The sequence below is a fragment of the Colletotrichum chrysophilum genome, assembly GCF_026319265.1.
Source record: "Colletotrichum chrysophilum strain AFK26 chromosome Unknown scaffold_253, whole genome shotgun sequence".
In the NCBI taxonomy this organism is placed as follows: domain Eukaryota; kingdom Fungi; phylum Ascomycota; class Sordariomycetes; order Glomerellales; family Glomerellaceae; genus Colletotrichum; species Colletotrichum chrysophilum.
In genome coordinates this window covers 26,215-46,706 of record NW_026517540.1, presented here as the reverse complement: position 1 = coordinate 46,706, position 20,492 = coordinate 26,215, and the positions used below count along the sequence as shown (strand labels likewise).

The following is a 20,492-nucleotide window of genomic DNA, read 5'->3' as shown; positions in this document are numbered from 1 at the left end:
GCGAAAAAGACACGCGTCCAGCTTGGAGGAGCACTTAGTATAGCAGAATCTCAGGTTATCCTGGAAGAAAAGGGCAAAGGGAAACGTCCAGCGCCTCAAGAAGGTGAAGATGGGGGTCTGTCGAAGAAGGGTCGGTCGGCTTAACGGCGTTGCGGTGTGTGCGGCAAGACAGGCCATAATGCGCGAACGTGTTCTAAAGATGTAGAATCGTCTAGTGAATCAGATGCCGATGAGAGCTAATTGATTTTCTATGTTCTGGTTATAAAAACTTATACGATGTTTGAAAGATGAGGAAAAGTGCGCGGCTGGCTGATATGCGCGGCTGACTGGTAAAGTACGTTAGAGGTATTATACTAGTTAGTATAAATATAAATATATTTAGGGGTGTAATATATATATTGATATAGTATATAGTTATAAATAAGCTTATATTATACTAAAATATAATAATCTTTAGCATTTATAGGTATTTAATTATATAAATAATAATAGAAGAAAGGATATATCATTAAGTTTATAATTATAATAAAGCCTTTTTATAAAAGAATTATAATAAAACTTACTTTATATATTCCTATTAGTGAGTAAACCTTTATATAAAGTTAACTATATATTTCAGCTAAATAAACTAATATAATAATACCAAAACTAGCTATATAATATAAAGCTAATAATAATATATATTATAAAGCTAATTATATTAGAATTAAAAAGTATTATTAAAATTTTTATAACTTAGCTAATAATAGCTTCAATAAACCTTTTAATGAAGTATTATATATACTACTATATAAGAAATATCTCTTTAACTAAAGAGGTTATTAAAAAAGGGTTTTCAACTAAAATTATAATAATAGACCTTTTATAACTTTGATATAAAAGCCAAATATAAGCCTCTAGCTATTTATTATACTTTTTATCTACTTAGAGTAATAGATCTCTTAAGTTAATACCTCTTAATAATATATATAGCTTTTAATTATATAATCTCTCTAACTATAACTCTCTTTTGACTTTAGCTATACTCTTATATATTTATGTTAGTTAATAAACTATTAAACTATTAACGTATCCTCTCTTTTATATATTACTTATACTACTAATATTACTTGTATTACTCCTTTACTATTTACTGTTCTTCTTATTTGATTAAACTAGCTAATACCTTTATAGTAGCTATATTATTATTAGTAATACTCTCTCTTTTTAATATAAGCTATACTTATTAATAAGCTTTAAAAAGCTATTTATATTTTAATATTATAAAAGACTAATTTGAATAAGAGCTACTTTATAGAGTATATAAATACTTTATCTATTTTTATTGTCAAGTTTATATACTTACTATTAATTAAATTATATATTATAAAGTTTCTTATAAGGCTGCTAGCCTTATATTATAGAATTTAACTAGTATTAACTATAAAAGCTAGACTAATCCCCTTACCCTCTACTAATAACCTTTAGGTTATATAACTATAAGTAGTTTAAACTTAGATATTATCTTCACCTCTATGCTCCTCTATTAGACTTTAAATATTATAATAAGCTAAGTTAACTATCTTTCTCTAGCTACCTCTATCTCTAAACTATATTTAATCTATACTCATCTTCTAAGTCTCCTCTACTATTTAGATATCTATACTATAATAAATAATATCTTCTACCTTATTATATAGTTTTAATAAAGAACTTTACTACTATTAGCTATACTCTTAATATATTCACTCTTTTTAACTTATTAAGCTTTTAGGCTACTTTAGCTATCTTAAAAAAGTCTATAAAGTAGTTATAAGCGTTAGAATTATTATTAGTAGCTTTAACTATCTATATATTATAATATCTTATAACTATATAATTAAGATCTCTTACTCTTTAAAAATATCTTCTACTATATTATTAACTTACTTTTATATATTTAAAAGCTTAAATATTAAATTAGAAAATAACTTAAGCTTTAGTTCCTCTTTAATAATATAATAAATAATCTTAACTAATATTACTAAATATTCATCCTCTTTTAAATAAAACTTTAACTTATTAAACTATATATTATATATAATAACTACTCTTTTAAACATGAATACTTAGATGTTATATAAGTTATATATATTATTGATATATCTAACTAAGTATTTAATATATCCCTATAAAAATACCTTATAATACATTCCTTTTTTTCCTTTTTTTTATTCCTTTTTAAATAAATATATATAATAACTATATATATATATATATATATATATCTTAAATATAACTAAAAATCTCTTTTAATTATAGATATATAGAAAAAAGCTTATTAATAGTGATATTAAGTATATTATTCTTTTTTAATTTAATTTTATAACTTCTAATTAACTTTTTATTATAAATATTAATTAAAAAGATAAATCCTTACAAGAGTTAATTCTAACTATATTTTAAAAGGAAAATTAATACTTTCTTACATATTGATATTTCTTAAGATTACTTCTTAGCTAATATATTTTAAACTACTTATAAGCTCTTTTATATCTACTAGAGGTATCTTAAGTATAATTCTATTATTTTTTACTTAGTATTAATATTATATACTACTATTAATTATAATTATAGCTATTTTATTATTTTAGTAGATAATATAGATTATTAATCTATATTATCTTCTAACTTAATATTTAAAATAGAAAAGTATTATAAAAACTTCTTGAAGTAAGTATTATATTAAAGGGAAACCTTATAACTTATTTAAGTATTTATTCTTGATAATTAAAATATAGAACGCTCTTAAGATTACTTTTAAAAAGTAATAGAAAATATTTTAGAAGATATAATAATATAGATAAATTACTTTATTTTCTAACTTTAAACCTAAAATATCTTTTTTATATAAGTTTTAGCATATATTTTATATTATATCTATATTGATTAAGCCTTATATTCTTACCTCTTAAACCTTTTTAATTGTATATTTCAAAGTATTAAAGCTTAAATAGCTAGAATAAAGATACTAAAAATATATATTATCTAACTAATCTCTATAATAGTTATATATATTTTATCTGCAAAAGGTTTTTATTAGCTAAGTTATAGTAATACTATATATAAAACTTATTAATATATTTCTAAAAAGGTATAAAGAAAAGAGGTTATATTTAAAGAAAACTAAATTATACTTTTCAATTAAATTATAATAATTATACCTTAAATAAGGGTTTCTATATATAAAGTATAGTTAAGTCTATAAAATTAAATCTTATATATATTAAAGTAGCTTTGAGATATAATATTAATATAAAAACCTTTAATACAAGTAATATTCTTAAATATAACGTTACTTAATATCTATCTATCTTAACTTTCAAAGATTTTTTTTAGAATATAAGTTCTTTAACTTAAAACTAAGATTTAGGTTATACTTACTTCTATAATATTCTTTAAACTAAACTTTATATAAGAGTTATTTAGTAATAATAATTTATTATTAATTAAATATATAATATTATAATTATTATAAACTATAACTATAAAAAACCATATTATAGCTATAAACTTAATTATTTAAATATATAAAGCTATTTTATAAAATATATAATATTTTGTTTATATTATTAATATATAAAGTATAATAATAATAATATTTAACTTTTAAAGTATTTATTACTTTTATAGTTAAAAAGTAGTAGCTTTTATTAATTAACTAATTAATTTATAATTAACACTTTATAAATTTTAGTCATATTTCTATCAAAGCGTAAGTATTATACTCTTAATAAGTATTAATATAGTTACCTATTTAACATGCTTATAATATACTTAGTTTAATAACTCCATAAGCCCTTTCATAACGTTAACACTCTTATGATTAACTTCCCCTCCCTCCTAAGATTGTCCCATCGCACCTACAAGCTCCGCTTGTTCAGCACCGATGGAGCCAGATACGCCAACCTTATTCCCTAATGATGTTGATCAGAGCAAAAAGAACCGAGACTCTTCGCCTGTCTTCCCACTACTCAATAATGATGAAACAGCGGATGCGCTGTCCTCAGATGCTGCGAGACAAAACCGAGTTGGCGAAGATGACGTGGATGAAGAACCAGCCGTCGCGAAACCTTTTGTCCGAACGTCTAGCCCGGATTCTGCGGCCCGAACTGCCTATGCGTATGACGACAAGGGATTTGACCGCCTCGATCGCAAAATGCACAAGTTCAGCCTTTACGAGACTGCAACCCGATACTATATTGTTGGTGGCGATGTGACGGAACGTCGGTATCGGATTCTGAAGATTGAGCGGACAACGGACGACTCAGAGTTGAGCATTACGGATGACAAGATTATTTACAGTCAGAAGGAGATGAATCAGCTCCTGGACACTATTGACGATGGCAACAAGGGGACAGGAGGCATCAAGCTTCGGTGCACAACATGGGGCCTCCTCGGATTCATCAAGTTCACAGGACCATACTACATGCTCCTAATTACAAAAAAGAGTACAGTGGCTATGATTGGTGGGCACTACATCTATCAAGTAGATGGTACAGAGCTGGTGCCGCTCACTCCTACCCGGTTCAAGGCCGACGTTAGAAACACAGAGGAGTCCCGCTTCCTAGGGATACTGAACAACCTCGATCTGACGAGGTCATTCTATTACAGCTACTCCTATGACATCACTCGTACTTTACAGCACAACTTGAACCGGGAGCGAGAGGCTCTTGCCCAAGGGTTGCCCGGTGCTATGGATGACTTCAACGGCATGTTCGTATGGAACAGTCACTTACTGCAGCCGGCGATGAAGGCACTGAAAGACCCATTCGACTGGTGTCGTCCCATCATCCACGGATACATTGACCAAGCTGGTAAGCAGACTGGCAATCTCATGTGATGCGCCGATACTGAAACGAACAACCAGCGCTGTCGATCTACGGACGTACGGCCTACATCACGATAATAGCAAGGCGTTCCCGTTTCTTCGCTGGCGCAAGATTTCTCAAACGAGGAGCCAACGATCTGGTAAGCACCCGTCATAATAAGTCAACCTCCATTTGGATGCACAGAAGTAGCCACTGACCTCCGGCGAAGGGTTATGTTGCCAATGATGTCGAAACCGAACAGATAGTTTCAGAGGCTCTTACCACGTCTTTCCATGCACCTGGCCCAAGGCTCTTCTCCAGCCCGCAGTACACGTCCTATGTACAGCACAGAGGAAGCATTCCCCTCTACTGGACGCAAGACAACACAGGCGTGACCCCCAAGCCTCCGATCGAGCTGAACCTGGTGGATCCGTTCTACAGCGCTGCAGCCCTACACTTCGACAATCTCTTTGAGCGTTACGGCGCCCCAATCTACGTCCTCAACTTGGTCAAAGCCAGAGAGAGAACGCCACGAGAGTCAAAGCTCCTGTTGGAGTACACCAATGCGATCAATTACCTCAACCAGTTCTTGCCTGAAGGACGCAAAATAATCCACAAAGCTTGGGATATGAGCAGGGCCGCAAAAAGTCGCGATCAAGACGTTATTGGGACCCTGGAGCGCATTGCCGAAGATGTTGTTGTCACCACCGGATTCTTCCATGACGGCGACGGTAACATCAATCCAACCAGCGTCCAGAATGGAGTGGCCCGGACCAACTGCATCGACTGCCTAGACCGCACAAACGCAGCGCAATTTGTTATTGGGAAAAGGGCGCTCGGCCACCAGCTTCATGCCTTGGGGATTCTCGAGGACACATCTATCAATTACGACACCGACGCCGTCAATCTTTTCACGCATATGTATCACGATCATGGTGACACCATAGCTGTTCAGTATGGCGGCTCCCAGCTTGTGAACACCATGGAGACATATCGTAAGATCAATCAATGGACTAGCCATTCTCGCGACATGATTGAGAGTTTCAAACGATACTACAACAACTCATTCCTTGACGGACAGCGCCAGGAGGCCTACAATTTGTTCCTTGGAAACTACATCTTCGCCCAGGGACAGCCAATGTTGTGGGATTTGGCGACCGATTACTACCTCCACCATGCAGATCCCCGCACATGGTCCGAAAAGACTAAACGGGATTACATTGATTGGTTTACACCGGAGAATCTACAGGAGCGCAAATTCCCAGCCTACAGCCCACCTCCTGGCGATGCGAAGAAGATGCCCGTATCCTTTTTTGACGACTATTGGGTCGAGTACTACAGGCCATCCACCCTTTCGTCATTTCTCAAAATGTTTCCGTACAAGATGAATTCTACCATCAAATATATACCGTTCAAATCCACCCAAGACGGTCGATATGACCTGAGCCCTTTCAGAGTGCGCAATGAGACCGACATGGATGCGCATGAGAAAAAAAAGCCGAAGAAGGAGGTGACGATCGTTGATCCGCAGGACTATCGGTCTCCGCCAGATCTGGACGCAGCATCTGTCATATCGGACCGAACAACAGGCGGTAAAGGAATTTCGATCCACCGCTGGCTGCAGCCGATGCAGGAAAGGGTTGTTGGCCATCATGGAATCATGAAGGAGACGCAGGCGGAACCTCAGGGGTCGCCCAAGATGAAGCCCACAGCCCAGGAGAAGACAAAAGCAGCACAATGGACATTCACGAAGGTGGTCAACGAGTCTCTGAACCCGTCAGTCAGTCAACAAGAAGCCGCGGATTATGAGCGGTACATCAGCCACCCACAGAACCTGCCCTTGGTTGTATCAGCCGAGGCACAGGCCGAGAACCAGTCTGAGTACCAGGATTATGTCCAGAGCAGCTGGCAAAGCGACCCGCTTACGCCTGTGGGTGCTGAGGAAGATATCGCTGTCTACACCGAGCTGCTCAAAATTGGAAGCAACCCGCTCACAGTGACAGAGGAGGATGCACGAAAAAAGCGATACAAAGCGTATAGAAAATGGTTGCGCGGGAAGTCCTTCTTCAAGCAACAGCCTCTGGACTGAAACCAGTATTATCCGGCAGCTCGCTGGCCTTTGCCTCCGCATCACTAAATAGGCCCGAGAGCCTAGGCTCTACGTCACACAAGGGTGCGAATTGCTGCCGTGGGGATATGCCAGCGGACTTGAATATCGTAGACAGCAATCGTGCCATGCTGGCCAAGGCCACAAAAGCATCTTGCGGTGCCTTGTCTTGCGGCACTCCTTGAATATCCTTCAAATTCAGCCAACACACGCTGACGGCCCTCAATACCTCATTTGAATGCGCTGGATCCGCAACCCTAGACCAGCAATTCAGCAAGACGGTCGACAGCGCCTGAGAAGCTGCCTGGACACATTCTGGACGAGCAACGATGAAAGGGTCGGATAGAATGGTCGTCAGCATGGACAGCAAACCCTAATCGTATGTAAGTAACGAAACAAAAAAAGTAGCATCTGCTTCTGACCTTGACGTGTGGGATAGCGAACGTGCCCAGTCTGCAGACGACTGACGAAACCTGTCGTGACAGCACTTCGACAATGCCGGCATAATCGGATGCATGCCAGTAACCGGCAAAAATGGCCTCCCTGAGCAACCTGGTAAGAAAACGGTTCTTTTGAGAGCCGGTGCTTGAATCTGGAAATTGGACATCTGCCAACCGTATCACAGCACCGTACGCCGGAACAAGGAGCTGGATCGATTCATCCTCATGTGTCAAGGTCGGCAAGGACATCAAGGAGGGAAAAATGGATTGCTCAAATATTTCACCAAGCCCTGTAGCCCTTAGCATACTGGCAGTGGATCGCTCAAGGAACTCCTGCAGGATAGCAAGGCCCCGCGCCTTATATGCAGTGTCTGTGTCGTCTATGAGACACAGAATAACGGGGACAAAAAGAGGCCATTTTGTGGCAATAATGTGCTCCTGGACCGTTCGTTACTTGGATGTGTTCAGCGCGGACCGTCCCCCCCTTTTTTTTAACTCACATCTGACTGCTCCACAGTCCAGGCGAAGACAGTGACAGCATGTGACTGGATACTTTTCCATGGTTTCGTGTCTGTGCCACTAGAGAGAGCGCTTCCAGTGACCTGATCGTGATCATCGTCACGATAATAGGCTTGCCTGCCAGCTGAAGTGAGACGGCTGGAGGAGTAACGAGAAAAGATTGGCCGGATAAATCTTTCCAGAACTACCGAGGTGATGAAAGCGGTTTTTCGATGCCCGTCGCCTAGCGCATGATCCAACAGGTCTTTGGCTATCGAGGCCGTTATCGGCGCCGACCAGTCTTCATGGCCGTCTGCGTACGCGGCCACAGCCAGTAATATGTCATCGTCAAGGCATAATGAGTGATGCACGACGAGGCTGAGAAGGACACCTAGGACGTCGTCCACGGGAGCAGCATCTTCAGATGATGGACAACATAGAGGCAGGCCATCCGGGGTTCGCTCGAGGAGCATCGCGGCATAGTTGGCTAATCTGGCAGCATTTTCAGCATCTACAGATCTCCTCTCAATGCGATCAGTCTGCTTCAGGCAGAAAGATACCCCCTCGATGACACGGCGTTCCGGCTGCATCAATTTAGTCAAGATTTGGAACCCTTGGCGAGGGAAAAAACAAACTCACCAAGGTCTGGCATTCGGACAACCCGTTGGCAATGTCGAAGAGAGTATAACGTTGTGGCAGGACTACCGTTGATTGTCAGTCTCTAGATAGCGTCGTTTGTTTCCTCGGGGGCCGTAACCACCCACCTTGTGCTAGCTTGAATTGGATAGCCGCATTGGGTTGTTGCAACTGCGCAACGAGGGTGCGGAGCATAGCGCCGCCTTTCAAGTAGGGTTGGGCTTGGCTGAGGTACGTGATTGCCAATTGCAACGTTCAACGGGGATTTTTCGGTCGCAGTGAACTTGAGAAATGGGTGAATCGCAAACGGCGGTCACAACCTCGAGGCGAAGAGGATAGCTGTTCGGGTAAAGTGGCTAACGATCCTAATTACATAACCTACCCAAGGCAGAGAGCAGCTGACTCAACAAAGGGGGCTTGGTGAGCAACGGCGCAGCGCTTCCCCCTTGGCACTCGCGGTATTGGGGAAAGGGTAAAAACAAAGGGAAGAAGAAAAAAAATACGGCCTGTGCTGGTTTTTTTTTTGGTTTTTTTTTTGGCGGCGCCGTGTCCATCCATGTTTATGAGGTTAAGGGTGACTGACTAAGTGACCAATGCCCGGCTTAGACAATTATATTGCATTCGTCAACAAATCGGAGAGAATAGAGGAATAATCGCTTTGGCAAACGACCCGCCCGCTGTGCTGGTCATGGTAGATCGCATAGTTGACGCGCTCTGTAGTACAGTAAACAGACTTCATTTGCAGCCCACTGTCCTCTGGTGTTGGTCTTCAATATCTACCGTACACCTTTATGGCCGGTCCCTACGATTGACGAGGCAAATATCAAGCCCGCCCCGGCCCCCCCCCCCCCCCCCCCTTTTCTTTATGCTTTTATTTCATTGACGTAGCTGTCTGGAAAGGCTCTCAATTCTACCGTTGCATGCCTGTGATTCCAAGCTCTTTAGAACGTTGCCTCACTTCGGCTATCGCACCAGCTGGATCGGTTTCGCCGCGGTGGCGGAGCTGCCACGCCACACACACATCCAGGGCTTGCCCCATCCATTTACCTGGACGAACACCAAGCTCCTTCGTTAGTAACCGACCGTCTACCAGGCGTCTCAGTGATGGGGCATCCATAACGTCCAAATCAGCCAGGTGGTCCAAGAAACATTTCCAGCCTGTGAGGAATCCCGAAACGTCTGCATTGGTGTTAGCTACAAATCTTTACTGGGATCAATTTTATAAGTACTCACCTGAATCGGAGAGGGATTCCAATTTGTCCGTGGCCTCAACGAGAATGGCATATACAATTTGAGTCTGCCAGTGGCCTCCTTGAGCATCCCATTTTCGGACTGCCATACCGACAATATCTCTTTGAGAAAAGGGCGGGTTCTTGGCACAAACATTGTCCTTCATGGCTGTGATCTGGCGGCAATGACGAGATGCCCCGGTGATAATGTCACACAGTTTATTCGGACCCTTTATGCCCTCTCGCGCCACCAGTGTGGTCACGGGTATAGTTCCCTTACTCTTTGGAAAGGCAACCTCGTCCTTCACATGTGAGTATGGTATGACTGCCGCCAATGCCCACGCCAAGTAAGCAGCCTCGTCTGTGGCAACGAGAGTGTTGTAAATGGATCCCGGCACGCGATCGCGAAAGAGAAGATCGAGACAGCCATAAGCAAGCTTCCACTTGGAGAGATCTGGTGCAGGGCACTGCTCGCCACTTGGATCTGTGAAGATGGCCTCGTAAAGCCCAAGGTTATGTATGAGTTCGAGAGCTTTCCGGGGATGTCTACCCTTGAGCATCTTCTCGACTTCGACCCCAACCCTCTCGCGACTGATCTTGAGTTTCAATGCGCCGAGCACAGAAGGCTCCGCCATGACTGCCGTTGCAGCAGGGTCTATGTCGAAGTCCAGACGACTGGCAAAGCGAACTAACCTCAGGACCCTCAGCGGGTCGTCCGTGAATGTCTGAAGAGGAGACATTGGGGTCCGAATGAGTCGCGACGCCATGTCCTCAAGACCACCTGTGAGGTCCTCGATGAGACCAGTATGCAAGTTGTAGAACAGGGCGTTGATGGTGGCATCCCGACGCATAGCATCCTCCTCGGCTGTGCCAAACTCCATGATTGGGTTGCGACTGTCTTGGGTGTAAGTCTCCTTTCGAAGGTTAACAAAATCGACGTCTAGGCCAAATATGCGGCAAGTGGCAGTCTCGAGGTGTTTCGACTTGTCTGGGTTGGCAGCAATCTTGTGGATGCTCCCCAGATCATCAGGGCTGATGTTGTGCTTCCTCCTGTTTTCCAAGTCGTCGCAATAGTCACGCATCTTCTGGCTGAAGGTATAGCCGGTCATGACATTGATAGCCGTGTCAATGTCATGACTCTCGATGCCAAGGAGCTTGTCGCGAACCCAGCCACCAGCCCAACGAAGGACCAGAGGGGGATCCGAAGGGCGACACGTCTTGTCGATCGAGGCAGCTACTTCGACGAGAAGTTCTTTCAGCTGCTCTTCCTTAGCAGTAAGTTGAAGGACGGGTGTCCCAATGGTGGTGGCTGCAGCAGCCATGTTGCGAGAAGGCGGAACAGGACGGCCTAGGAAAGTGTCAAAGTTCCTCTTCATGGGGTAGACCGCCCAACAACGTTTCCAGTTCGTGGCAGCTCGAGCACAGGCATGTATCATGTCATGACACACCTAGGGCAAGGAGGACGGCCAGGAAAGCTTTGAAAGTTGTTGTGCCGAGTCTCTTGCTGAGAAGGCGGACGGTGGAATAGCGCTACTTCGTTTTGTGGCCGTGCAGGTAGATGATGGGGTTGCAGAGCAGTCTGAAGCGGGGCTGGGTGCGGAATGGTTCATGAAAATGGGATGATATGAGGCAGCGGTGGGTTTGGAAATCTGGTGAGACAAGCGGGTAGGAGAGATGTGTGTCAAGATACGGTTCCACCGACTTGACTCACAGGCTCCAAGTTCCAAGCGTTCAGTCGAGGGCGGAGTGACGCTCCTCAACACCGAGGTCGAGGTGCCCGGGCCTTACCTTAAGGTACCTTAGCAGCAGGGTTTGGTAGACCGTACCTGGTAGCGCACGTGTGTCCTGGGCCTGCCCTCCCCGACACACCAAGTGCTGGGTCCCGCCCGTAGGGTCACCCTGAAAAGGTGCCTAGGTCGTTACGTAAGTCACCTAGATAGTGTAGAAGCCCGCGCAACTCAGAGTTCCTTGGTGCCGCTAAGGTATTACGTGATTGCTTTAGCCTTCGCTGTCATACACAACCTTCTTTTCTCTGAAGTGTACAGTCAGAAGTAGAGGTGAACACCAACACATGGTCGTCGCGCACCAGCTCAAACTGCCAAGGCCCGCCGCAGAAAACTGTGGACGTTGCCCTTCCTCCCTCTCTGCGTCTCCGTTGAAAAGTTCGGGAGACTCATTGGACGAGACCGTTCTGCCCACAATGGCCGAGGGGAACATGTCGCCATGCGTAGCTTCTGGATCCTCACCTCAGCCTACTACCCAAGTACTCATCCAGAGCTTAATTGGGTTAAGGTAGACCCGAGACCCCTGCCGTGGACTGATTCAGGCTTGTCTTGTAGCTTAATCGCGACAGGGACTTGATCATCGGATTTACGCCGACCCTCTTGATAGAGCCCACCGTCTTCTCTCCATGTTATTTTTCTTTTCTTCGCTTTTGCTGCAACCCCAGCATGCACCCTTGTGCTACATCTCCCCAATTCCCCCTTGTCTTGTCGACGTGCTCTCGAAAACAGGATCGGCACTGCTCTGGTAAAACTTCATGCGATTGGCCCTCCATACACCGTGATGCGTTTGGCAACTCGGTTGCACCGACGGCCGGTGCGCGATCTGCCAAACAACGTCCGTCTCATGAATCCAGGTTTCCTTGCCCTGGATGGGTGGCCTGATGGGCGGGCGGCCTTGGTGCATTCACACGCCCAGCGCCTCCTCGCCCCACCCGCTGCCCGCACGCTGTCGAGACCAATCTTCTTAGCCCATGCCCGACATATGCGCAAGTCAACGTTTGTATCCGTATCTTAGCGTCGTCTTATAACAGTCTCGCCTGTAAGTCTAAGTACTCGTGCTCCATGGTGTATCGCGTATGGTCCAGACGGCCCTGAGGAGCAGGACGGCTGTCGCCGTCCTCAACAACTAGATTTCAAAATACCGCCCAGACTTTTGGTCATGGTCATTGCCAGCTGCAGACAGATCAGCCTGGCTTACTTGGGATCGCCCTGCTTGTCGTCACCGCAGACTTGGCCGCGAATCCGCTGCCCAGTCTGCTCGGCCTTGCACCCAGGGGAGATTAGGTCACTACCTACCTTACGCGCTGGTGAGGCGCTGATGATTTCTCGCACTCGGTATCCTTCTCCTTGTCTCATGTCTGTTGGCCGTTCTCATGCTGTCTCCCAGCGCACTACAGCGTACCGCGCCGCATCTTATCGCAACGTTCCGCCCCGTCTTATGTTGCTTGATGCAGGGTTGTCCAGGCTACTGCGGCAGATTGTGAGCAGCAGTGCGCGCCGTTGACGCCGGCTATTGTGTCGTTCGATTCGGTCCTCCCTTACCTAAACTTCTGGCTCGTATCTCCTGTGGGTGGCCCCGTTGCTGCAGATCCGGTTTGGGTGCACCCGTCGCGAATCGAGGTTCGAAACGCCGCCGCCCACTCCCCGTATCGAAACGCGCAAGGCACTTTGGCTGGAGCTTTGTATATGCTGGCCCGTTGCTTTCTTTACCCCCAGCTTAAATGCTAGAGGGTAAACGAAACGCTGACCTCCAATTATTCGGTGCAACCCATGGTCCTTGTGTCGATCGCCCGGTGGTGACCTAGGTATCCTCCTTCGACTGCCGCTATGCAACTGCCAACAGTACCTCGAGGCTAAGGTGGGTATGTTGATACGCTGGTACACGCCCGTACACTATGGTGAAATCTCTCCTTGCCAACGGTATCGGTGTGTAGTCCTGTTGTTCGTCAAGAGGGGCTCAATGAACAAGCAAACGAATGATATTCCTAGGCCAAGTCGCTCCTCAATAATATGAACATGCAATAACATAACCCGTACTGTTGAACAGGCCACCAGGATTCCCAGGCGTGCAGGCATGCAAGTCATCGGCTTGTGGGCCTGCACCCGCCGCGTGCCGTCTCCCCTTTCCCCTTCTTTTAGAACGTTTGCTGCGTATTAATGGATCAGCTCAAGGCTTAATCCCATCCCTGGTTATGGGCTTGGGCTTTTCAGCTGACATTCGGCCACACCAACTCCGGAACCTTAATACCACCCTCATCGTCAACCAACCCATCTCTCACACCCTGGCCCGAGGCTCGCATGAGGCTCTGCTCTTACAGCTTCGCCACAACTTGCTACTCGGCAGTTTTCATTCCAAGGCATCAGCGCTTCTCGCGCGCGCCTGGACCTGAATACTTCCGCACTCCTAGTCGCATTGGGGCTCTCTCGTAAAAGAAAAAAAAATGTTTGGCTTGGCGGTTTGGGACGTCGGATGGACATCTAGTCAACCGCGCCAGGCATCATGGAAATCACACCAACATGGAATAGATGGATAGGGGAGAGGCATAGCGTGTCATCCCGACATCAGTCATCGTGAAATTGCTTTGACCCTGCGACGGAATCTTCCTATAAGATGAGGCAACTTCCCACTCCAGTTACCGTATACCATTCCCGTCTTCATCAAGCAATCAGCAGTCTTTTTCCAGGTGTCCTTCTCTCCTTTCAATCTTTCTTGTATTGTATAATTCCCCCCTGCCGGTCAGGACTTACCTTCTCTATCACAAGCAACATGTCTTACATGAAGAGCATTTTGGCCGTCGGCCTTCTGGCTACCGCCGACCTTGTTGCCGGACACGCTGCAATCGTCGGTGCCACTGGCGATGCTGGTGGTCAGGGTATGGCTATCGGCATCGACTCCAGTACTCCCCGTGATGGTACCCGCCGCAACCCCTTCCAGCAGGACAGCACCCGCTTCAAGGGCGACGCCGCTGATACCTTCGGTGAGACTGTCGGTGGAGGCACCAATAACCTCGAGACGGGTACCAAGGCCATCATGGCTGAGACCGGCCAGATGCTTCCCCAGGTCAGCGCTGGCGGCTCCATTGACATGACTCTTCACCAGGTCAACGGTGATGGCGGTGGTAAGCAGCAGAAATCTATAACTCGGTTGCTTGACAGTCGATTGACAAGTGCCCAGGCCCCTACGACTGCATGATCAACGCCGATGCCACCGGTGCCCAGTGGACTAATATCAACGTTGTCACTACCCCGCCTGGCCAGAACTCCCGCAACCGTGACGGTGCCATGACCGATTTCCCACTCAAGGCTGCTATCCCGGCCGATCAGACCTGTACCGGCACCGTCGCCGGCCAGTCTAATGTCTGCCTGGTACGCTGCCAGAATGCCGCACGTGCTGGGCCCTTCGGTGGTGTGGTTCCCGTTCAGATGGCTGGCACTACTACACCGGCCGCCGCTCGCCGCAACCTGATGCTTGCCATGAAGAGAAGTGAGTATCTTCTTGCCAGGATGGTCAAGCGCGCTCAGTCGGCTGCCGCTGCCCCCGAGGATGATCCCGCCTACTTGGCCGAGCTTCGTGCCGACGGTGAGGAGATTTAAGGCGGTTTTTCTCGGATGGAATATGAGGTTGTCGCGGGGCTTAGTGCAAGGAAAGCCGCGGAGGCGGGAAGGATTGGCGATGGCGAAGGTGCTGATCTGATAGTGATGTTGATGCTTATTAAACCGTGTTTGGAGGTGGCTTGACTGCGTCTAGTCGTCGACAGTACACAATTCCATTCTTTGACTGCTGTGCTTATACTTGGAAGTCTATGATGCATGTTGGCTATTATATGTCGTTTACTCGAGATTGTTGGATCGTATGGTTAGAAGGTACCATGACGACTCATACGCTGAAGTTGCATAGTGATGTACAAAGGCAGTATGGGCAATTGTCGAAGCTGCCAGACAAATGCAGACAATGATGATAATGGTGTAGGAAGGAGACGTTCAAAGAACGTAGCATGCTCATCCTGTGGATTTAGGGGAGTTGGGGGATCGGATATTAAGCGTACATACATGGGCGTGGAATCTAGAGCATGTAAATCGAATGCATAGCTAATGGGAAGAGGATATGCGGCCTTAGCTATGCTTTGGACAGGCTGATCCCAAGACCCGTGGCCGAGTGCGTGGTAGGGAGAGAGCAAATGATTCAGGAGCAATAGGCAATAGAGACGAAATAGTCACAGGATCATTTAAAACCGAGGTGCTTGACTTGGCTTGACGATCCAGGGTGACCGGTAACGTGACTGCAGTTTACCGCAAAGATTCTGCCCGTTTGGCCCCCCTGTTCATCTCAAGTGACCTTGTGAATGACACCCTCATGATGAGTTCATCTTGACTATGAACGACCCTGGAAGCATAGAGTGGTGCGGCCGCAGACTGGTATAAGGGGCCGAGTAACTTGAGGCGAGTCTTTCTTCCAGTCGAACGGATGACGCGTGACGTCAATGGCAGCCGCAGATCCTCGTCACCTTCCCCGCGAAAGTTAGATTATGTGCAGGCAAGGGCCTCCCAGCATGCACATACACACCAAGCCCGAAGTCCCCGGCCAATAAGAGAAGCATGCGACAGCGCCCTCTTACGGAATCCGGCATAGCATGTCGACAAGCTAAAGTGCCAAGAGACGATGAGCGTTTCTCCAAAGGAGCAGATGTCTTGCAGAGACAGTGAAGTCGACTTAGATCCCTCATGTGTGCATCGTTTTTTGCCCCTCCTTCTCGTAGTCGCTCATGTAGATACCCTCAGAAAGGGATTGCCCCCTAGTATGTGGGCTTGTCCACGGAAGCTGGCTGGCCCAAGGGAACTCGATCCAATTGCACACGTCGATCAGAGGACAATCCATGCTTCGCCCATTCGTGTGGGACGTTATTGGCAGATACCTTCCCCAATACTCCGCACGCCATACTTTCCTGTACAAGCACTTAGTGTCGCTGACCTCACATTGGCATAGTAGGCCAGACCAGCTCGTTGGTCCTTCTCTTGTCCAGTGTTATTAGACTCACCAAGCAACCCTACCTCACCTTCGTTCTTCGAGCAGTGGGAGTCTGCTGGTGCGTATGGGAAGATGCTTCAAGGTACTACCCCGTCTCCTTCATAAATACGGCCACCCCCTCATTCCCGCCAGTTTACGCAACTTACCTCCAAGCTAATCTACTCATTGCACCGTCTGACGTATGCAACAACCATCCCTACCTACTCAACCTCCATTATTCTAAACCCCGCATAACAAATACCTAGAATACAGTCCTAGCAGTCACCCAAATCAACTCAGACGCCTTTGCCGTTTGTCCGTATCTGCCACCGGTTCCAAAGTCGAGCACTGCAACGTTCCGTGCCCATCTTACAATGTCTAGTAAGCGCTCCACACGATGCCGGCTCGTTTGCCTATAGCACGTGCTGATTCGTATCGGTATAGACGATCAAAGCCGCACCGATGCCATCCCCATCGAGACTCATACGTCGCCGGTCGCTCTCAATGGAGAAGCCGCACCGGCCCTCTCTTCGTCGCCTGTAGATCGAAGGGCCAGCACTGATGAATGGGGTAAGTGTGCGAAGCCGCGTCCCGAGACGATCCGCAATACTCACCGGTAACCTGGATCAGACGCTTCGAAGGTGCCGCCGAGTCGCTTTCAAAAGCGCAAAGGCTCCATCTATGCCACCCCCGGCTCTCGCGATGGCCATGTCGACAGGAATTACGCGACAGGCTTCCATGAGAAGCACACCGAGAAGGGCTACGGCAAGACCCCTGCTAAATAATTTGCCTTCGACACGCTTGGGAAGTAAACGTCTTACACAAAAGTCTGCACATCAGAATCTATCACGCTGTGTACGAATCGACAAGTAAAGAATTGAATTGGCGACACCGGATCAGAGATAATGTTTTGGGTGTGCCTGTTCTGAGTCTGCCTGTATAAAAATTGCTATACGTAGCCCAACCATCGCCAGTGTATTGCCCAACTACAAAAGGGCAAGAAATTGATGTGTTATTCGTCAATGTCGTCAATATCAATTGCGTCTGGGTTGGCAGCAACAAGTGTGGTGTCTGTTGCGCTGACTTTTTGGGTGTCGCTTGCTGCCACGAAACCGGCTGGTGCTCTCGCCTGTCTCTCGAGTGCGGCCATGGCATCCGCCACTTCTGGGTCTGCCGAGTCGACGTCCGGCTGTTGCTGGCTACGAGCAAGCGCTTGCGATGCGATGAAGTTGACGTCGGTGTTGTACTGCGCCTGCACACTCCGCTTGATCCGAAGCATCTCTTTGAACGTATCCTCGTTGCCATGTTGCACTTCAAACGCTTCCCACTTGGCCCAAAAGTCTGGACTGGTACGTGGGTCGCAAAACTGTGAAGCATGGCCATAAATAGCCCGCGCCCGATCAATTTCGCCAAGGCGCTTCTCCATGTCGGCAAACTTGAGACACATATCCCGTGCCTCGTTATCAGGCAAAGTGGAGATGGCCTTTTCGTAAATGGGTCTTGTTGACGGCAGTCCAAAATTGGACGCCGACTTGGTAATATAGAAGTTGAACATGTCTGCCCGGTCCTCATCGGCCACCGCACGGGTGGCGCGTTCGTAGATACGCATGGCGTGTCGAGCAAGACCTCTTTCCTCTTCCAAGTTGCCGTACATAAGGTAAATTACCTTCGCAAACTTGGGCGGGCAGTCTTCGATCGCCTGTTCGAACAGGTCGCGGAGACGTTCGATGCCAATCTTACGATCAACGGCCTTCGTAAGGTAAAGATTCCACAGCTCGAATGCCACAGGATAGCTGAAGAGATCCAGGCCACGTTCGTAAATCTTGAATGACTCTTCGTAGTATTGATTCTCCTCGAGCAAGTTGGCGTAGTTAACCACAGTCTGTGGCGTCGCGATCCGCAACTCGAATATCCGCTCATACACCTTGCGGGTGTCTTCCAGAGAACTAACGCTTTCCACGAGGTCCACGTAGAAACTCCAGAGCTTCCAACTTTTGTGCACGCGTTGTTGCGGCGATAAGGTCTCGTCAAAATAGTCGACTGTCGATCTTTTTGGCGCCTGAACTGCCTTCGCCATGATCCGGACGGCATCGTCAAAGTTCTCATTCCGCAACTCCATTTCGGCCCATTCAATCCACATGTCTGCAAGTTCTGCTACGGACTTGAACGGTACCTTGACGGCCTTCTCCATGATAATGCGCGCATTGCGAATGTCGCCACCCCGCTCATAGAATTTCGCGTAGTTGGCCCAGAGTTGATGGAAGGGCCCAACGGCCTTCTTCGGCTGTATCGTCGCGATGGCGGCAGTGTAGGTTTGCACAGCTTCTACCTTATTTTCACCCCAGAGTGCGACCCTCTTCTCCCACTCGGCAACGTTATTGGGGTTTTGTCGCAGAACGACGTCGTTCAGGAGAAATGGTCTCCGATCCATGAGCTGCTCAAACCGCATCATGCGTATGTCGAGCTCGAAGTCCGCCTCTTCGTCCACGATGCCCTTGTCTGCACGATCAGAAGCAACTTCCATGAGTGCCCCGATAATTGACTCTTCAAACTCGGCATACGAGTCAAAGACAAGCGTGAAGTCTCTGACCGTCATAACAGTCGTGACAGCCTCTTCAAAAACGTCTCGAGCACGTTCGAAGCTACCTCGTCGAATCCAGTACGTTGCCAGCCCGCACCAGAGCTTGCCTCGTTGGTCGGCAAAGCGAACGATACCACTTCTGATGATTCTTTCCACATCAATACCTGTTTCGTGCCCGGTCTCTATTTCGGCTGCGTGCTCCACGATCATGTCCACCATCTCGCCCCACAGCTCATAATGCCCCTTGCCATGCTTGCTTGTGAAGCGCAGGTTATTGAGAACATCAATGTACTTCTTCACGGCCTCAGTGTAGAGGCCAACCTGTGTAAGAAGCTCAATAAAGTCTTCGGCGTCTTCGGGATGGATCTGCATGTAACGACGCCAAACTTTGACAGCACTGATGCCTGCAGCTGAATTCGCGAAGGGCTTGTATAGAGCCCAGATTCGATTGTGCTGAGTAATTGGCAAAGCGCGGAGAGCTCGATCAAACGTTCTTCTTGTAGTGGTCACCAGCGGTTGCTGAAGCAAGAACTTGAGGTAAAGCTCCCATATTCGAGGCATCTTGTTGAGAAGAATCAGCCCCCGTTCGAAAAGCGCGTTTACTTTTCGATACTCTGCAGCGAATATTGCAGGGTTTAGTTTCGAGACGTGTTTGACGCGGAAGGTGAGGTACTGTCGTGACTTTGTCAGCATGATATGGAAGTTGAAACCTCAGACGCACGCGCGCATACCATCTTCCACAGCTTGTACGATCGAGGGAGTTGAAGACAAGCTCTCTCAAGCACGAAGGCGCGCTCGCGAAGCGTCCCATGTTGTGTCTTGAATTGTATGTAGGCCAGCCATGGCTTCGCGCTGCCGGGATTTCGCAGAACATCCTGTTCGTAGACAGAATCCTCGTCACTCTAAGCAGGCGTTAGCATTTGTATATTGGGGCGCGGGGGAGTCTCGAAGACGAAACTCTACACGTACAACCAAGTGCAGGTCTGCGCATATTTGGGAGCCGTCAGGCAGCAGATGTGCCGGCATCTTGATGCTGTTCGCTTGCCCAGTAGTCGTGTGCAATAGAGGGCTGAGGAAGCAGGAGGGAGAAACGGGACATCTGCGTCTGCAGAACGAAGAAGCGATTGACGAGTGGTTATCGGTGTGATTCAGACAGAGGCCATTATGCGGACGAGGTCTCGGGGATCATCGCGGCGCCAGCTGCCGGGTAACAGATTGGGTATCGTAACATTGACGACGAGGAAACCATAATGAAGAGCCCTTCGCGACATCAACAAGCACCGACCGGAGAAACCAGACCCACTTCAATGTAGTTAGTCAGCGCGCGCCGCACTACCATGCTCATGCACCTTAGTGTTGTCGCAAACGTCGGGCCCACTAATT

The 20,492-nt window shown here is 46.7% G+C and overlaps 4 protein-coding genes across 4 annotated transcripts; 2 read left to right on the top strand and 2 right to left on the bottom strand.

Moving 5' to 3' along the window:
- Positions 1-3,907: 3,907 nt before the first annotated feature.
- Positions 3,908-6,918, top strand: COL26b_013753 (uncharacterized protein; the record flags this gene model as incomplete). The annotated part of the gene is made up of 3 exons (XM_053186342.1): positions 3,908-4,835; positions 4,889-4,906; positions 5,096-6,918. The coding sequence occupies 3 exons, from the start codon at positions 3,908-3,910 to the stop codon at positions 6,916-6,918; spliced, it is 2,769 nt and encodes a 922-aa protein (XP_053029721.1).
- Positions 6,919-9,473: 2,555 nt separating this feature from the next.
- COL26b_013752 (uncharacterized protein) lies at positions 9,474-11,061 on the bottom strand (the record flags this gene model as incomplete). The annotated part of the gene is made up of 3 exons (XM_053186341.1): positions 9,474-9,557; positions 9,601-9,689; positions 9,744-11,061. 3 exons carry the CDS (start codon positions 11,059-11,061, stop codon positions 9,474-9,476), a joined length of 1,491 nt encoding a protein of 496 aa, XP_053029720.1.
- Positions 11,062-14,290: 3,229 nt separating this feature from the next.
- On the top strand, positions 14,291-15,117 carry COL26b_013751 (uncharacterized protein; the record flags this gene model as incomplete). Its single annotated transcript, XM_053186340.1, has 2 exons — positions 14,291-14,642; positions 14,699-15,117. 2 exons carry the CDS (start codon positions 14,291-14,293, stop codon positions 15,115-15,117), a joined length of 771 nt encoding a protein of 256 aa, XP_053029719.1.
- Positions 15,118-17,540: 2,423 nt separating this feature from the next.
- Positions 17,541-20,135, bottom strand: MSP41 (Pre-mRNA-splicing factor syf1; the record flags this gene model as incomplete). Its single annotated transcript, XM_053186339.1, has 3 exons — positions 17,541-19,781; positions 19,841-20,011; positions 20,079-20,135. 3 exons carry the CDS (start codon positions 20,133-20,135, stop codon positions 17,541-17,543), a joined length of 2,469 nt encoding a protein of 822 aa, XP_053029718.1.
- Positions 20,136-20,492: the final 357 nt, after the last annotated feature.